Source organism: Alligator sinensis, unplaced genomic scaffold (assembly GCF_000455745.1).
Source record: "Alligator sinensis unplaced genomic scaffold, ASM45574v1 scaffold353_1, whole genome shotgun sequence".
Classification (NCBI taxonomy): Eukaryota; Metazoa; Chordata; order Crocodylia; family Alligatoridae; genus Alligator; species Alligator sinensis.
This window is the reverse complement of record NW_005842075.1, coordinates 1,587,559-1,605,043: the sequence shown is the minus strand read 5'-3', so window position 1 is coordinate 1,605,043 and position 17,485 is coordinate 1,587,559. Positions and strand designations below refer to the sequence as shown.

Sequence of the window (17,485 nt, the reverse complement as noted above, 5' to 3'; positions counted from 1 at the left end):
GGTGTCAGGTCACCTGTTGTAGGGCCGGAACCGCAGAGTTGGATCACAGATAATTAGGGTTGGAAGGGACTTCAGGAGGTCATCTAGTCCAACCCCCAGCTCAAAGCAGGACCAGCCCCGACTGGATCCTCCCAGCCAGGGCTTTGTCTGCCTGGGTTTCAAAAACCTCCCAGGATGGAGTCTGCAGCCTCCCTGGGTAACCTGTTCTCATGTTTTACTAGCCTCCTAGTAAGAGTTTTTCCTAATATCTAACCTAAACTTCCCTTGCTGCAGCTTGAGACCATTGCTCCTTGTTCTGTCACCTGCCACCCATGAGAACAGTCTAGCTCCATCCTCTTTTGAACCCCCTTCAGGTAGTTAAAGGCTGCTCTCAAATGCCCCCTCAGTCAGGGCTGCAGCCTGGCCAGACCAACTGAGCAGGAGCCACCTCCATGGCCCAGCGGGGAGGGAGGACGCCAGGACCTGGCGTAGGAGAGCAGTATGCTGCCATGGACCTGGCGTAGGAGAGCAGTATGCTGCCATGACCTCCAAGGTGAGGCACCCCTTGCCCACCCAGCAGCAGGCCCAGGCCCAACTCCATGCTGCTGCACCTGTTTGGTCTCTGGTAGCACAGCGCTGCCTCCCACACTGGGTCCTGCCTGCTGTACTGCAGAGGCGGATCCTACTTGGAGCTGGTCTAGCCAGACTGCAACCCTGCACCCTGCTGTGGGCACAGAAATCCAAGGCGCGCACACCCCCACTCCCCCCCACATCACTTGTGCCTACCTCCAACCTGTTGCCTACGCCCATACACCCCCTTCCCCACACATGCACTTCGTTCCCCATACACCCACCCCGTTCCTCACACACTTGGGGGAGCTGGGGCCTGCGGGTGGGGGGCAGCAGGGGGCGGGCAACCACTACTGGACCCATGTTCTGATGAGTGAAGGGGGAGGGGGAGTTCTGATTTTCCATGATAAAAAAACAAAATCAAGTGCCAAAATATATAGGTATTTAGAATTTATTATAATGACTGAGGCGCTGGTAGGCTTCCAAATTGCTTTAGAATAGTAAATATATCAGCAAAACATGGTGTTCAACTGATCCCTATAGAATGTCGTTTCATTTTAATTGTGTAAAAACACAGATTTTGGGGTTTATAGTCAGAGAGTTTTGGATTTTTAAATAGAAAAAAACAGGATCTCTGGTCATAACCCATTCCTTTTGTCATAGTTCCTACCTACTGTATAAAATTCAGTAAAAGCTATAGGCACAGACAGTTTTTTTTTGTGATAATGTATGCCACTCAACTAAACAGCATTTGTTTTAAGAAATCTAATTACTTTATTAATAAAAACAGCAATTAGAATGAAAATCAGATTATCTAAGTAGAGAAGATGAGTGTGGCTGTTTAATGCCCTTTTTCATTTTTCTCCCAAAATTTAAAAATAATTTTGAACTGGCAGGCAGATTTTCCAGATGAGGTTTATATTTCAGTGTCATTTTTTGTTAAATTACAGATATTTGCAGTTATCTAACTCCTTTGCAGGACTGAAATATGTAGTCGTCATTATAAACAAACCTTCCCCCAACATGACAAAATTAGGTTTTAGATTTTTTTTTGTGTAACTCATTTCCATTATGAACTGCTGTGTATTCACTTTTATATGAAAGAGCTTATAGGCTATCCGGTTAGTTACATACGCTAAGCAGACATGTTGGATTATTCTAAACCCCTACAGCTTCAGTTCATTGTAAAGTATAAAAACTAATTCCCACCTCAGCACACAGAAGGACATTTGTGTACTGTCACTCTAGTACATAATTTTTTAATTCAAAAGTGACAGCTATAATTCCTTCTTAAGAAGCATATACAATTATAACTTTGGTATTTTTTTTAACATTAGTTTAGATATGTGCACCAAATACAGGTATTCCTCACTTAATGTTGTCCTGGTTAACATTGTTTCATTATTACCTCATTAAGCTATTAGAGAACATACTCATTTAAAGTCACATAATGTTTACTTATAACATTGTTTGGCCGCCACCTGCTAGTAGGTAACTACTGTGATGCAACTGTTAACATTGTTTCACTGAAAGTTGGATTTAGCTGTACATAATAATTATGAGCAAAATTAGGGGTGAAATACTAGCCCCACTGAAATCAATAGTGGTACATCATTGACTTCAATGGGGCCAGGATTTCACTTCATGAAATAGTTTATGGTGCATATATAAATAAATCACTGAACACAGTCCTGAGGTCTGCAAGAGGTAGAGCCCTTAATTCTGTATTCATCCCTACAAGTCTTGTTTTTTTCTCTGTCTCTTGACTACTTTTAAACTAACCACAAACTAGCATGTCATGAACACCTAATACTCTTCTTTTTCAAGTCATTTGCCAAAGGAAATATATTGGAATACACTGGAATGTTGTATTTATGAATAATACAATATTATTATAAATTAAAATTAAATTATAAATAATTAAATATTATTATTGTTGTTATTATTATTATTATTATGTTGTTCTCAACTAAGAATCTTTGTTTCAAATAGGTGGTCATCCTTTAGGTAATTACATGCCTGTTTAGAGAAGTCTCAAGTTATAAAATAATCCATAAGGAATGGTAGTATTAAACATCTATCTAGTAGCCATAACATTTTACCCTAAAAAGGACTACTTGATTATTAAGCTGAACATTTTTTATTCTTAGTGTTTAGTTTGTGGTGCTGAGAATACCATAACATCGTTACTTCCTTTTTAAATGCAAACCACTTTTCATGAAGCAAAACTAAAATGGTTAGTCATCAGAGATGTTTTTAACAGGTAAAAAGATAAGATGGTAGCACAGTTTCACACTGAAAATAATTTTATTTTAATATAAGTCTGATATTACATTAGATATATTAGAAATCAGACAAGTATTTTTTTAAAACCTAACCTTTAAATCTTGACTGCGCTATTGAGTTAGACAAAATAATATAAGATCTTTTTTAAGATGCCAACTTCATTTCACTGTATGTCCTTTTGCAAGGCTTCCATTAAATTTATTAGAGGGGTCTTGAGCACAATTTATTTTCAGTTACTGCGGTGCTTGTTTCAAGAGTCTAGAGAACAAATATTCAAGTTCCTTCAGATTTTTAAACCAAGCAATGCTTTTAAAATATCATTGTCTCAGCTGAGCAAGAGCCAGTGCCAGTAGCAGGTTCATAAATAGATTTGAAAATGGCTTAACATTACAGATATTTCATATTTTATTCAAGCTGAGAATTGCTTTTTTACCCTGTCAGCTTTCAGATTGCAGTGCAGAATGAACAGGTATAATTTTCTTTTGAGAACAAATGTTGTAATGAGAATGTCACTCACTCACTGGAAAAAATAAGCCTTTTAAGATCAGTGACAACAGAACCCACCAAAGTTGGATGGATAATTTCTTGGTGCTAATGGAAGCCCTGTTCTGTGCAAACTTACAGAGGTACAATATTAAACAAATCACAAGTTTGAGGTATTAGCTGGATAAAAGTATGTACACCTATACATCTGTGCACATACAATATTCACAAATCTACTGGCCCCGAGATCAGCAAACCTTGGTATTAAGAGAAAAGAAATCATGTACTGATCAGGGAAATTATACATGCAGAGAAGCTTTAAAAAACACACTTCACAGAATCCTTAATATAAGGAACATTTCTTTTTAACATGCTTAGAAGAAATCAAATAATCTAGAAAAAAAAATCTATTTTAGTAGTGAGGAAGCCTGAAGTGCTCCAGAAAGATTACAAAATCATCTAAAAGATTAGGCCTGGTCCTACATACCGGGTGTATCTACACAAGATGCTAGAAGTGCAGTAGATTAATTCTACTGTGCGTTACTGTCTCACAGCGAAAACCATGTTAATGTGCCATAGAATTAGTTAACTGCGCATTAGCTTAATGTAAAAGATGTGTGCCAGCGTTACTACGCAGTAGCACAGATTACCATGCATTAATGCATGTGTAGATGTACTCACTGACACTTAAACACACAAAAAACCCAAATGTGTATGAAGACTTAAAGGCTGTTTTTTCCTCCCCATTCCAAGCTTTTCATATCCATTTCCTCCTGCCTTCTAATAGTGACAAGCAGAAATGAACATAAGTTTTGAAGTAGCTACCACTAGTCACAGATCATTATGTTTACTTGTTCTTCCACTCTACTGTGTTGAAAAACCCCAAAACCTTAATTCATGGCTTATACTTATTTAACTGGATTTGAAAGTTAGGCTTATTTTTGTTCATGAAGCCATCTTTCATATCTGATAACACTCTGCATAACCCTCTAGGCCTCTTGTCATAACACTTGTCTAATTGATAGAGTAATTCAGGACACAAAGACACCAAATCAGATGCTTCATCAGTTTTAATAAACAAATTTAAAAGCTCATTATCAATCTGATCACTGTCCTGAAGTTCCTAGTGGAACTGAGCTTTTTTGAACACCCACCCCCAGCCACAAACGCTGATTATTACTGAAAATCTTTCCTTGCATGTTCTCTCTAAGGGCTAAATCTTAAAATTACTTTCAAGCTCCTGAAGCATTTTGAGCTTCAGACTTGATTTCTACCAGGTAGTGGTATCACAAAAAGCACAGGGAGCAAAACATGCGGTGAAATCACGGAATATTTCTTTTTTGAACTGCACTAATATTTGCTCTCTCTGATGTGTACTCTGAAACAGGAACCAAAGTGGCTGCAGTTCAAATGTGAACATATTGGTAATAATGTTCTACATTCACAGTGCCCTTTTATCTGAGTACCTCATTGCAGTTTACAAGGAAGACGAGAAATGATGAACAAAAAAGAATGTGATAGTACCAAAGTCATTTGACTACAACCAGGGCTTGTTTCTCACTCCTCATTTTAATCACCAGACCATGTTTCTTCCCATAAAATTGACTGGCTCTTTGACAAATTTGGATGTTAGGACCTAGTAACATAAATTAAGAGCTTTATAGTTTCAGATAATCATACCTAACCTTATATTCCTCTGTCAAGTTTTGGTTTCAAATACACATTTTCCTACTTATTCCTTTGTTGCTGCGTGAAAGATCCACACACAGGGGGCATTGGTCACTTTTATTCAAGGAAAAAATGAAATTAACACAAATGAAAAAATAACCTTTGAAAACAGAGATTGCTATACTGACCATTTGAAGGGAAAATGGTCTCATGACTTGTAACAGTATATGAAAAATTTCCAGAGAAGTTTTTAAGTTTACTCTGTGCTTCTAAAATAGTGCCTGTTATATTTTAATAGTTATAAACATTTTTTTCTCTTTTGAAATCTTTCAAAAAGAATGAAGTGCATTTTTAAGAGTTCTAAATTAACCTTTAATCTGGTTTTAGATAGAACAAAGACAGTGTCAACTGAAAGGATGGGCAACATATTTTACTTTAAATTGGTCACAGATCTGATTTTATGTCTGCGTAAGATTTGTTTTACTGTTTTTAAAGGTCATCTGCAAAGTAGAAAAACTGGCTTATGCCCATTTATATTCATTATGTATCAAGATGGCCCTGCAAGGACTTGATCATTTAAAATGACTTCTCCCTGTTTATTATAGCTGCGAAATTCAGGTCCTCACTGGAAAACGAATATACTGAGAACTAGTGATGTGGTAGTCACAAGTGTCAAGAGTGAAATCTGATCAGCTGAGGATAGCAAAGGTTTTCAGTAAGACTAAAATGTTAAAGAGTATTTTATGATTACATTTTGAAGAAAGGACATCTTGAAAGCTTCTAACATCCCATCCCTTCAGGTAACGTCTTGCTTGCAATATAAGTGTCCTGTAGTATCCAGCAGAACCTTCTAGCAAAAGAAGAAAAAAAGAGACCAGCCATTCCTCACATTTTTCAAGTAGGAAAAATAATTGGATTTTTGTTGAAGTACATCATAAAGAAATATAGGAATCCACATGCTGACTTAGAAAGAATCCTTGCAGGTTACTCTTATGGTAGGCAGGAAATAATATCTATCCTTAACCATTCCCAATACTAGTATATAGAAAAGAAGACACCCTGCCAATATTTAACCTATTAAGAGCCTGGGCACACAATTCATTTGCATCAGTGTTATTTACATCATTTTTGTACACTGCTGAAAATTATACTAAGTTCTAGAGAGAAGAACAGGTATGGAGTATGGGCTGCTTACAACAAGCACTATTACAACATGTAGCTCTTAGGTTGCAGGGACCATATAACAGCTTTGGATGAATCATGTTAAAGTGGGAGTGATTCTGCTACATTTGTAACCCCACAGAGGTTGGTGCTTAGTCTGGAGCAACAGCTCCCCCACCCTTTTGGAAACTACTAGAAGCTTATGTTTCCTAGCAACACTGCTGTAGTTTTACCCCCCAGTTTTTTCAGGATAATTCTAGACTAGATTCAAGTACATTACACTGGCTAGGGCTGTACATTATGTTTACCCTGGTTTAAAGGCTGATTTAGCTGGTGTAAAACGCATTGTGTGTCTGAGCTCTAGGCAACGAGGAGCATTTTTGCTGAATGGGGTGTTCTGTGAAAAGTGGTAACTTTTTAATAAATTATTATTCACTGGAATGAATTGTCCAGAAAGTATTAGTGTGTCTATGCTGCCCTGCCAACTGCAGTAACAATTGTTGTGTAGTTTAGAGCTATACAAACTATCTTTAAACTAACTAGGCTGTTGCCAGTAACCAGCTGAGTAGAGTTCTGCACAGGTTAATTTTCCCTGATTTTCAAAGTGAAACAGAAACTACTACAATGTAGATACATCCTATTCATTTATTGTCAGCAGCTTTACTGAGTACCTCTTAACTGTAGCTTTGTAGCCCCAATATTTTTATAAACACACTACAAAACGATTCTCTTTTGTACTCTTTAAGTGTCACTGACAAGCATACTGATGTGTCTGAAGTAGGGGGCAAGAATATATAAGGTTAATTGAAACAATTCTTTTATTAAGACTAGTTTTCTATATTATTTCCCAAACGAACATAGTTGCAATGATTTCCAGAACTCATGGAATTCATGTTTGCTTTTTCTTTTTACTTCTACAACAAACATTTGGGGAAATTATAAAGTAAATAGATGATTCGTAATCCCTCTTCACTTACCCCACAGATCAAGTAGAAGGGACATACAGCAATGAAACCCCTGTTCTTCCTCAGCTCTGCTTTGTAATTCACCTTTGGCATCAGCTTTGAACATTTCTCTTTCAAATGTCCAAAAATGTTGTGTTCTGATTACTCATTTTATGAGTCAGCAGCAAGCCTGTTCCATGTTGCACTACTATATATAACAGGGCATTTTCAGTGAGATGCTTAAGAAAAGGTATATAGAAAGGGATTTCAGGGCCACATAGCAGCATTTAAGCGCCTGTAGGGCCAAATTCTGTTCTCAAGTTACATCAAATTTAAATTAAAAAATTTAAAAGTCTGGTAAAGTCAATGAGGTATTGGCTTCAGTGATATAGTTACACTGGTGCAATCTGAGAACAGAATTTGGCTCCTTACAAATCAATAATTAGTACTCTCAAATGCAGCAAAGATTTTGCTACACAGCATCTACACGAGACACTTCACTGCATAGCTGATGAATTAGCTCCGCAGTAAAGCATCACTATCTGCAGGTGTGGCACTATTAAGCCACAATAAACTAGTTAACTTCACTGTAGAATAGTACTGACTGATGCAAGTACCATCCTATGGCCGAATTATTTAGTGCGCTGCAACGAATGCATAGATGACAACTAGGGCTGGCTGGGGCGCACGAGTGACACAGTGTGGGGTTGCCTGCCAGTTAGCCCTGCACTGGAGCACTCTAGTGCCCCTGCAAGCCCCTCCACAGCATGTTGGAGCAGGGCAGGAGCACCTCCAGACTGGCAGGCTAACCCCCACTGGGTGCCCTACCAGCTGGGGATGCACTGCCCCGGCTCAACATGCTCTGGTCCTGGGCGTATGTGTAAATGCTGTGCCCAAGAGCAATAAACTCTGGCATGAACTGTGCCAGAGTTTATTGCTGCGCATTAATAGCATATGTAGATGTGCCCCAACCATGTGGAAATTACAACTTAAAAGTGACACAAACCAAACTCAAACTCAATGGCTTCAAAATGCCTCTTAATTTGTGTCAGTGAGTACAACTCCATGTAATTTAAGTGTACAGCCCATAAAATTAAAGTATATTGAATTAAATAAGTAATTGATATATTTGCTCATCTACAGAAAATCAATTTAGTAAAGTTTTGGACCGAACAGCTTTACACCCTGAAACTTCCTCTAGTTCCTGTTCTTGGCCAAATGAGTAGGGCTTGTATCACAGCAGTATGTTACAAATTAGTGATGCATTTAATAGTTGGCAAAAGTGTAACAAGGCACATGGCTTGACATTAGCGGTGATTTTCCTGCATCCACAAATGATGCCCGTAGAAGTTTGAGGAAACTAGTTTGAAATGAATAAGAATTTACATCTCTGAAGAGGAAAAAGCTTTTTTGTTTTGTTTTGTTTTGTTTTTTAAAGTTAAATAACTATCAAATTTTTTCCCCCCCCTACTTTTTCAATGAAAATTAAATAAGCTGTAAAATGCATGTTAAACATATGTATGGACTTATTACTACTGGAATACCGAATGGCGGAGTTGCTATGAATTGTTTCAAGTACTAAAAGCAATGTCCATAATTTCTCTACTGCACTTTGCAACTACTTACTTTAAAAAAAAAAAAAAAAAGATTAATGTAGTTTCTTAGCATTGCTAAGAAATGCTTAAAAACTACAACAGCTAATTGCTACTCTACACCATATCAATTTACCCCAACATATATTTAGGAATATACACTGCTATATTTAAAAATATCCTCCAAACTGGTAAAGTCAGAAGATTTTACATAAAATTAAATAATTTAAAAATGATTATTTAAACTCCACACACTTGACATCTGCATAAGGAGTGATGTAATCATACTATTTATTCCATCAGTGAGACAAAATGTTTTATGGAGCTAGATTTCTGAGATATTAAATAGAAAGTCATTTATCTTGTATATACACAAAGTGTTCTTTCCACAGATATTTACATGGCAAATATGTTAAGAGGAGAACCACTATGACTAAGTCTCTACAAGTATAGCATCCTTTTTGAGCTGAAACAATTCACAGAAGCTTTTGGAGTAAAATCTAAACAATTAAAATACCTATATTTCATAGTAGGTAAAGAAGCCATTAAATGATATTTCAGCATAAGGATTCTGGAAACAGCTACACAGTAGAGTTTTACATCCACCCTCTTTCCAGCTTTCGCGATGAAATTAGACTTCTTCAATGTATAGGAATGATAATAGTGTACTTCAAGATGCACATGTAAAATTCTAGTTCAGCCTCCTCGATATAAACTGGTCAGCCGCTCCAGTTCTTTGCAGTTGTCCATGGACATGGAGTCTGCTTTCCTTCGGAGACGATCATCTCGGTAGACTTTTGCTGCATATAGTAAGTCCGTTTCTTTAAAAAAAAAAGAAAAAAGTTTGGGGTTAGAAGTCAAATACTCTTTTTAACTGTCCCCATACCCTTCTGTTTTCTGCTTCCAATGGATACCCACAACAACATCCATATCTTAGCACTGTAACAAGGCTCCCCCCTGCTGGTTCTCCATAAGCACTGCTTCTCAGTGTAACACTTCCCATGTTTTCAGGTTTCACATAGTAGCTGTTAATTTAAGAGCTGTGTTGCTCTGCCCGCTACTGGTTTACTATATACTAATGCAGATGTGTACCATTTCATTCAGGTGATTAATGCATTATCAATATCTTTAGAGATCTCAGCAGCAGTAAAATTAAATGTACTCCTGAAACTACATCAGGCTTCACAAATCAGTGCAGTGATCTGAGGCATTAAAACTGTTCTCTCTGTATTACAGAGGTGATGTAGACCAGTGGTTCTCAACCTTTTTTATACCAGGACCCATTTGTAAACTTTGATAGCCAGTCCTGACCCAGGGCCCCTCACTCCTGAGCTGCTGCACCCTGGCCCAACCCCTCAGCGTGTGGGGCAGGAGGTGGATGAGAGACGCAGGGCGGGCCCAAGCAGCTTCTTGCAGGGTGGAACTCTGACAGCCTGCAAGGGAGAAGACATGATTTCTCATGTTTTTCTCCATTTTTAAAGTTTACTGATCCATTTTTAAAGTTCGTTTGTGACCCTTTCATATATTCTTGCAAACCACTTTTAGGTCGCGACCCATGGGCTGAGAAACACTGCTGTAGACTACCTATATTTTTTTTGGCTCCTAGGTTGAAATCAATTAACAATCCATTCTTTAAAGACAACTAACACTGGAAGGAACATTTTAAGTACTTGGTATTTAACTACTTGATGCATAAAAACATAAACGAACATGAAGCGGTTTCATAAAAAAATATAAAGTTTTAAATTACTATATAGATAAAAACTGATGTTTAGAATTTGAAGGGAGGGGGGTTGCTTATTTGTCTGTTCAACTATTTAGGAAATTAAGAGATTTATAAAATCGCAGCCTTGTATGTACTGGAAACAATTTAATTACAACAGTGACCCTGCTTTTTTGTAGAGAGAAACATGGGGTAGCCACAAGGTACTCTCATTAGAATTCACCATTAGAAAGTACTTCTGGTAGTTTTAAAAGGATCATGTGCTGGATGATGCAATTAAATTGAGTGAAATTACTGGCTCACATTCTTCAAGCCAAGAATGTCTATTGGGTGCTAATCTTAAACAAAAATTACAAGTGCATTTTTTTGGCAGATGAATGCACTCTTAGTTCTGAATAAACGACAAAGTCCTTGATTCATTTGTCCTCCATTTATTCTGTTGGCTATGTTACTGATGTGTTACTGGCTCCATGACTTACACCTCTCATGTTTGTCAGAACCATTTTTCTAGATTTGGACTGGTTTATATTTCCATGAGAGGTGTGGCAGCTACTAGCCAATGAGAAATTAATTATTTGTTTCTTTGGTTATGACAATTTCTGCTAGGAATCCTCAGGAAGATTACTGAAACAGCCTTTGGTAATGAATATCTAATAATTTGCAATATTTGGTTACAGATTACATCAGAATACTCTCTAATGACTGAACAAACACATCCACAAAAATCTCATTTTTCATGACAATTTTCCAAAACATGTGTGTGCTGAATCTAATTTTAATTCAACTGGTGCAAAGTATCACTGAAACAGCATCTTAAAAGATGCTCTACTATGCAAGACTCAGGTTAGAAATCCTCTTTCCCAAAGTTCATTCCTTTAGAACAACTTACCTATATAAATTCTTTTCCAACCATGTCACTTATGGATATTTCTTTATAAGAAAATCTGCCTACAGCAGATTTCTTTGCTTCTTAATTCCCTCTGGAAATTAACTTTCATATAGAATGTTTCTAGATGATTTAGATACCTAGTTTGAAAGGCGTCTTTATGCATAAAGTGAATTATGAAGGTACAGGACCATGGAAGAGTGGGCCAGTTGAAGTTAGTTTTAAATTTCTAATATTAGAGAGTTGTTTTTGGTGAATAGATGGCTAATGTAAGTACTTCATGGATCTCAGCTATTTGTGATATGCCTCAAAATGTGGACTATTTGCAATAGATGCAATTGGTGAAAGAAGAGAACTTCTTTCCACCCATGGGACAGCCTTTGCTGAGGGATATGTATACATTTCTGGAAAATGTCTCAGTTAACCAATGGTGATCTCACAATAATTAAGCCACCATTCCTTTCTGGCTCAGAGTGAAGAATGAGATGGAAAATGGAGTAATGTATTTATTCATTTTAGTATACATTTGTCAATCTGGGCCAACAATCCAGGAGTTCATTTTTAAAGAAAAAACCACAGACAGCACTCCTATCATTTTGCAGGTGGCAATTATTTCCTTGGATCACTGAGGAAAAACTACATGAATTTAGACAAGGTGTAATATTTTGTTTTGAAAAAGTGGTACACATGGAATGCCTTCATATTGGTTCATTAAAAACACGTGCTAACAACAACAACTTAATAAAAATTGCTGCTTCATTTCTTCCAAACATAGACATAAGACATAAGATTTTTCTTCTAGTAACATGTTTGTAAGAAGCATCAAATATTAGTCAGAGTCAACTTACTTTGCTGCCTCTCCTTCCAACAGTTATTTCGAATGTTTGACACATAATCCTCTTCCACACTCTTTTCTATCTTCTGTAAAGAGGCTCCTTTGTATTCATTTCTAAAGTCTTTGTTGACATAATAAATGACACCCAGGTTTTCTGTCTGCATTTTAATGGTCTGCCCTGTGCTCCTGTAAGAGAGGCATGTTTTGTTAGTCTGTATTTCAAATGCTCCCCTTAGTGAAAAGCAGCAGTAATTCACTATATTCATCAAAATAAAACCTCTGCTTTTTCCATCTCAAAAATTAACTTTAGTAAGATATCTTTGTTTAATACACCTTATTCATTTATAAGATCATATAATAGCAAATTACACTGGAACCTAGCAAATTTAGAAAAAAAAAAGGTCATTATGCCATACTAATCAAACAACATTTCACTCTAAAATGTTTTCATAGAATCATAGAAGTAGGGTCGGAAGGGACCTTATAGATCTTCAAGTCCAACCCCCTGCCTGGGCGGGAGGAAAACTGGGCTCAATTGACCCCAGCCAGGCAGGCATCAAGCCGCTTCTTAAAGACCCCCAGGGTAGGAGCCAGCACCACTTCCCTTGGAAGTTGGTTCCAGATCCTACCCGCCCTGACTGTGAAGTAGTTCTTATGGATGTCTAATCTAAACCTACTCTCCAACAACTTGTGGTCATTATTCCTTGTTATCCCGGGGGGCGCCAGGGGAAACAAGGTCTCCCCCAAACCCTTCTGGTCCCCCCTAGTGAATTTATAGACAGTCACCAGGTCCCACATCAGCCTTCTTATGTGAAGGCTGAACAGGTTCAGGTCCCGTAGCCTCTCAACTCCTGACAAATTCCTCTGTCTGCTGATATTTTCTGGATTTAAGAGTCAAGGATTGTGGAAATGGGGTCACAGAGAGGTGTTTATTAAGCATCACGGCAGCTTAGTTTCAGAAGGAAACAGTATCTTTCCTGTCGAGCTCATGAAATCTGAAGCAGAATGCGAGAGAAGGATTTTTTCTTCTGTGGAAGTTAGGACCCTTCAGACAGTAGTGGCAAAAACGATAATCCATAGACGATTTATCTGCTGGGTGATGAGTCAATGATATATTTCCTTAAGCCAACAGAACAAATTATAGATATTATTAGATATTTAATAGATATAGTTATAGCATCAGTACTCCTTTTTGGACATTCTGGGGTAAAATACTGTTGTAGTAGACTTCGCTGCAAAGAGAATGAACAGAGAACTTGTGCCTTTATCACAGTTCAAAAAAGAATCTTCTGACCTGTATTTTTAAGAGGGGAACTTTCTGCAAAAACGTGTTAAATGCATACAAAGAAAGAAGAAAAGTTGATTAAAAGAAAATCATGCTTTCCTCTTGCTGAACAAATTTAAACCATCATTACTTACGATCTTGGGTATAAGGTGTAGGGAGGATTAGAAACCATCAACTGGCTCAATAAGGAGACAAGGATCAGTACAATAATAGGCATCAGCTGGATGAACATAGAGAAGCCTCCCTAATAGAGAAAATAGATAGATTTTAGCAGTTCATAAAATGAGGATCGAGTGAACAGGAATTTTTTTTTAGCGGTGCTCAGTCCTAACTAGGACAATCTTTCTTTAAACCTGAACAGCATCAATAAACCAGAAGTTGTTAGACCAACTCTGTCAGCCTACATAGTTGTGCATGCTGACAGGTATCCCGCCTCAGAGTCACGGGTAGTCCTTTTTTTTTTTTAAAATCAGTATCACATCAGTGCCTAGTGGCCCTAGTCAGCATCAAGATCAAGGACAGGCTCCGACTGTGGTTGGCAGCACTGTCCACAAATGAGAGAGAGTCTTTTTCTCCAAAGCACTCAGTTTCAATATATACAACATTACTCTACCACAGCAATGTGAATACACCACCTCTCAGCATACAGCACTGATGTTTAAAGACACCAGTGGCCTCATCCAGAGATCTCTTAAGTCAACAGTCTTTTCGCTGACTTAAGACTCTAGATCAGGCCTACATAGGTATCATATGTGTAACTAAAGTTCTCATTTACACATGGAGACATTTGGGAGCAGCTATAGTTTTTTTAAAATATGAGCCTTACTTTAATATGAATTAGCTTACAAGTGTGGACAAACACAGAAAACAAGTGAGCAGAAATTTACTTCAGTAGGATGCAAACGACATACTTTTTTCTTCTCTCTCAAATTAAGCAGATTTGAAAAAGATGCAGCTTTACAAACACAACCGGACTGTCTCGCATCAAGCCTGCAAAACATTTCACTTGCAAATGCAGGTCTTCCTACAGCATGCAAAGCTCCCCTGCAATCATACCATGCACATGACAACAGCTAACTTTCTCTCGCAGTAGATTTCAGTCAAAAAAAATGTTCAAACGTACATCACCCCTCTCCTCTTCTCTTTCATGTCCACTCTGTCGGTGTTGGTTAGGATGACTGTATCCAGCCCGACCGTTAGAAAATGAATGTACACTACCTAAGAAAACAGAGTGTAAGATCACCACCTAATTACACTTAAAATAGTGCACTTGTAAATTACTAAATACTTTGAATCGCATTAAATAAATCATGTTAAAAAAATACTTTGAATCATATTAAATAAAAGTCCGTCTTCTTTCTGTAAAGTCACCATAGTAACTGGAAAGTAACTAAAATTAAAATAATTTTAGTATTAACCACTACATAAAGAAAAATACATTGCTTACAGTAGTTTATGATAAATTGCTTTAATTATAGCCATAATAAAACATCAGAATTCTATACTGCATCTCTAAAAACATGCCCTTTAAGCATTATTGGATAAATACCTGTTGGAAACGCCCCCCCAAAGAACATGTTGAACAAATCCTCTGGAGTAATATCAGCTTCACAACCTCTGTGGAAGTTAAATCTACCATTGCCAGGGTGATTGCATACTTGCTCTTCACTGCCGGTAAGGTCATACTGCTTTCGTTTTTCTGGATTGCTCAGCACAGCGTATGCATTTCCAATCTCTGGAATAAAGGAAAAAAAGAAGACAGCTCACAAATGAATGATAATAATGTTGTAATTTCAAAGTAAAAGATAATATAATGGACTTGCATATGCTTCTGAGAGGATACTGTGCTAGAACAGCATCCAGAAACAGCTGATCTTCTACCTTAGATTCCCTCCTGGTTGTCCACTAGCCCCTTCCTAGATTTTGTACACTTGTGTGATTTTGTATGCTTGTGTAAATATACTTAGATTATGTCCATATTTAAAAAGAATATCCTCCTTTTTTAAAAGAGGTTTTTCTCTCTTCTTCCAAAATTGACATTATTCATAATAGTTAACTCTAATGTAAACCCAAAAGGCAGGCAATTGCATAACTTGGCTTTCTCCAATAATTCTAACTACTATGTAGCCATTCCTCTCAATTTTATGGATGATACTAACATGCCCTACATTAAGATTTACATTCAACAAAAGAAAGAGGAATAGAAAATATTAACTATGCAGCATGATATGCTGCAAAATGCTAAAGTAACTTTAACTTCCAGAATTACCCAACTTAAATGCTTGATCTTGAAACATTAATGTTGTATAAAAAATAACCTTTTATTTAACTTCTCTGGTTTTGGAGTGGTGAAAGGAAAAAGCTCAGTAAGGCAGCCTGAAAATAATCAGTTTGAACAGCTTACAAGCTCTCCTGGTTTTACCCAGGCTCAAAAGTCCTTTAAATTCACTAAGTATTCCCAAGTATATCATGTATCCACGATGTACTGGATAATAGGGCTGTGTGAACCTTCAGTCGCTGATTTGATTCGGAGGAGATTCAGTCCAAATCGATGGCCAAATCTCTGAATTTGAATTGAATCAGGAGACCCTTTAATCTCTCTGAATTGCATCGGAGAGATTCGACATTTGGCCATAGACACAGCTTTAAATATTTTTTCTACATACCTCAAGGTACCAGGTGGCTTGTGAATGCTGAGATGCTGGGGTGGATGGAGCGTCCCATGGGAGCGCAGGGGAGTTCCAAGCACACTTGGTGGCGGACCTGGAAGTGGACCAGAAGCATTTCCAATCCACTTCTGGGTCCACACCCCCTTCCCCCGCCAGCTCGATGACTGGTGCCTCCTGGGTCGGGGGGGGGGGCGGGGCATCCAGGTCCCCTCGCGGCTGATCGCCAAGCCAGACAGGCCAACGGGGGGGGAGGGGGTGTCTGCTGCCGAGTGTGCAGGCCCCCTGCCGCCCTACTCCTGTGGGACGTTCTGTCCGCCCCACCATCACAACATTCATGAGCTGTCTACCTTGAGTTACGTAGAAAAAACATTTAAAGCTGTGTATATGGCTGAAATCGCTGATTCTCCAAATCAGTATTGAATCTTCAGATTTGGACTTGGCCGAATCGAATCAGGACAGCGATCCGAATCAACACATCGAATCATTGTCCCGATTTGGGCCGAATCCGAACTGAATATGGCTCATTTACAGTTATCCAGTAGGGGTGTGCAAAATCTACAGACCCTTTCGCAGTAAGTCAGTACACAACATTCAATCTGCTGCATTTTTAGTAATTAAAACAAAGTAATTAAACAAGAATTATCTTTAGTAAATTAAAACAATAATATCAAATCTTTTTAATACCATGACAATGGTACTACCTCTGGTCTGAAGGTTTAAATAGGTTTCTCCTCCTAAAACACACCCCCTTCTCACAGAAAAAAATCCCAAAATCAAGAGACTGCTGACAAACACATTGCAACAATTTTTGCCATAACAACCCAACTCCAAAAACTAAACAAATAATATTTTTAAAGGTTAGATTCCAGTCACAAATTTAGTCTGTCTAAAACACTATTGAAAAATTTAACAATTTCAATTTATGGAAAATCACATGGCTTGACTGAAGCAATTTTCTGTTTGGACTACAACATTTGTCTACATCAGTACATTGCCATATTTTACCTTTATTTGAGAATTAGACAGTGACTATATTAGTATATACTGCCTTCTCTGTCTGAAGAACTAGTATTAAAGGCATAAATAATGAGAGTTTGACTTTGAAAGTTAATAATTTAAAGTGCAATTAATTAGAAGGCAGATTTATTTTTAAACTAATTTATGTTTAATCTGATCATGATACATTTTAGAGAATAAGGCTATTAAGAGCTATTAAGGGAATTATTTGCTACTAACTTGGTTTTTATGAGTTACTTTCCATCTTAAAGTCTTTGGCTGCTTGTACATGCCACGGGAGTTTAATTCAGTTTAATTCTCCCTAAATTGAAGCGGGGTTTTTTAAAAACCCCGCTTCAATTTAAACTGAAGTAAACCCCTGTGGTGTGTACAAAAAGGTTAGGCCCA

At 37.7% G+C, this 17,485-nt stretch overlaps 1 protein-coding gene across 1 annotated transcript in view; it reads right to left on the bottom strand.

The window, feature by feature from the left end:
* Positions 1-2,546: 2,546 nt before the first annotated feature.
* The window catches only part of DNAJB14 (DnaJ heat shock protein family (Hsp40) member B14), a 41,752-nt gene continuing 26,813 nt past the window's right edge, over positions 2,547-17,485 (bottom strand). The window contains exons 4-8 of the mRNA XM_006023673.3: positions 14,962-15,147; positions 14,536-14,630; positions 13,547-13,656; positions 12,141-12,313; positions 2,547-9,504 (exon numbers count right to left, since the gene is read on the bottom strand). Of these exons, the coding sequence (XP_006023735.1) occupies positions 9,380-9,504; positions 12,141-12,313; positions 13,547-13,656; positions 14,536-14,630; positions 14,962-15,147 (689 nt within the window). The 3' untranslated portion in view covers positions 2,547-9,379. The remainder of the gene's footprint in view (positions 9,505-12,140; positions 12,314-13,546; positions 13,657-14,535; positions 14,631-14,961; positions 15,148-17,485) is intronic.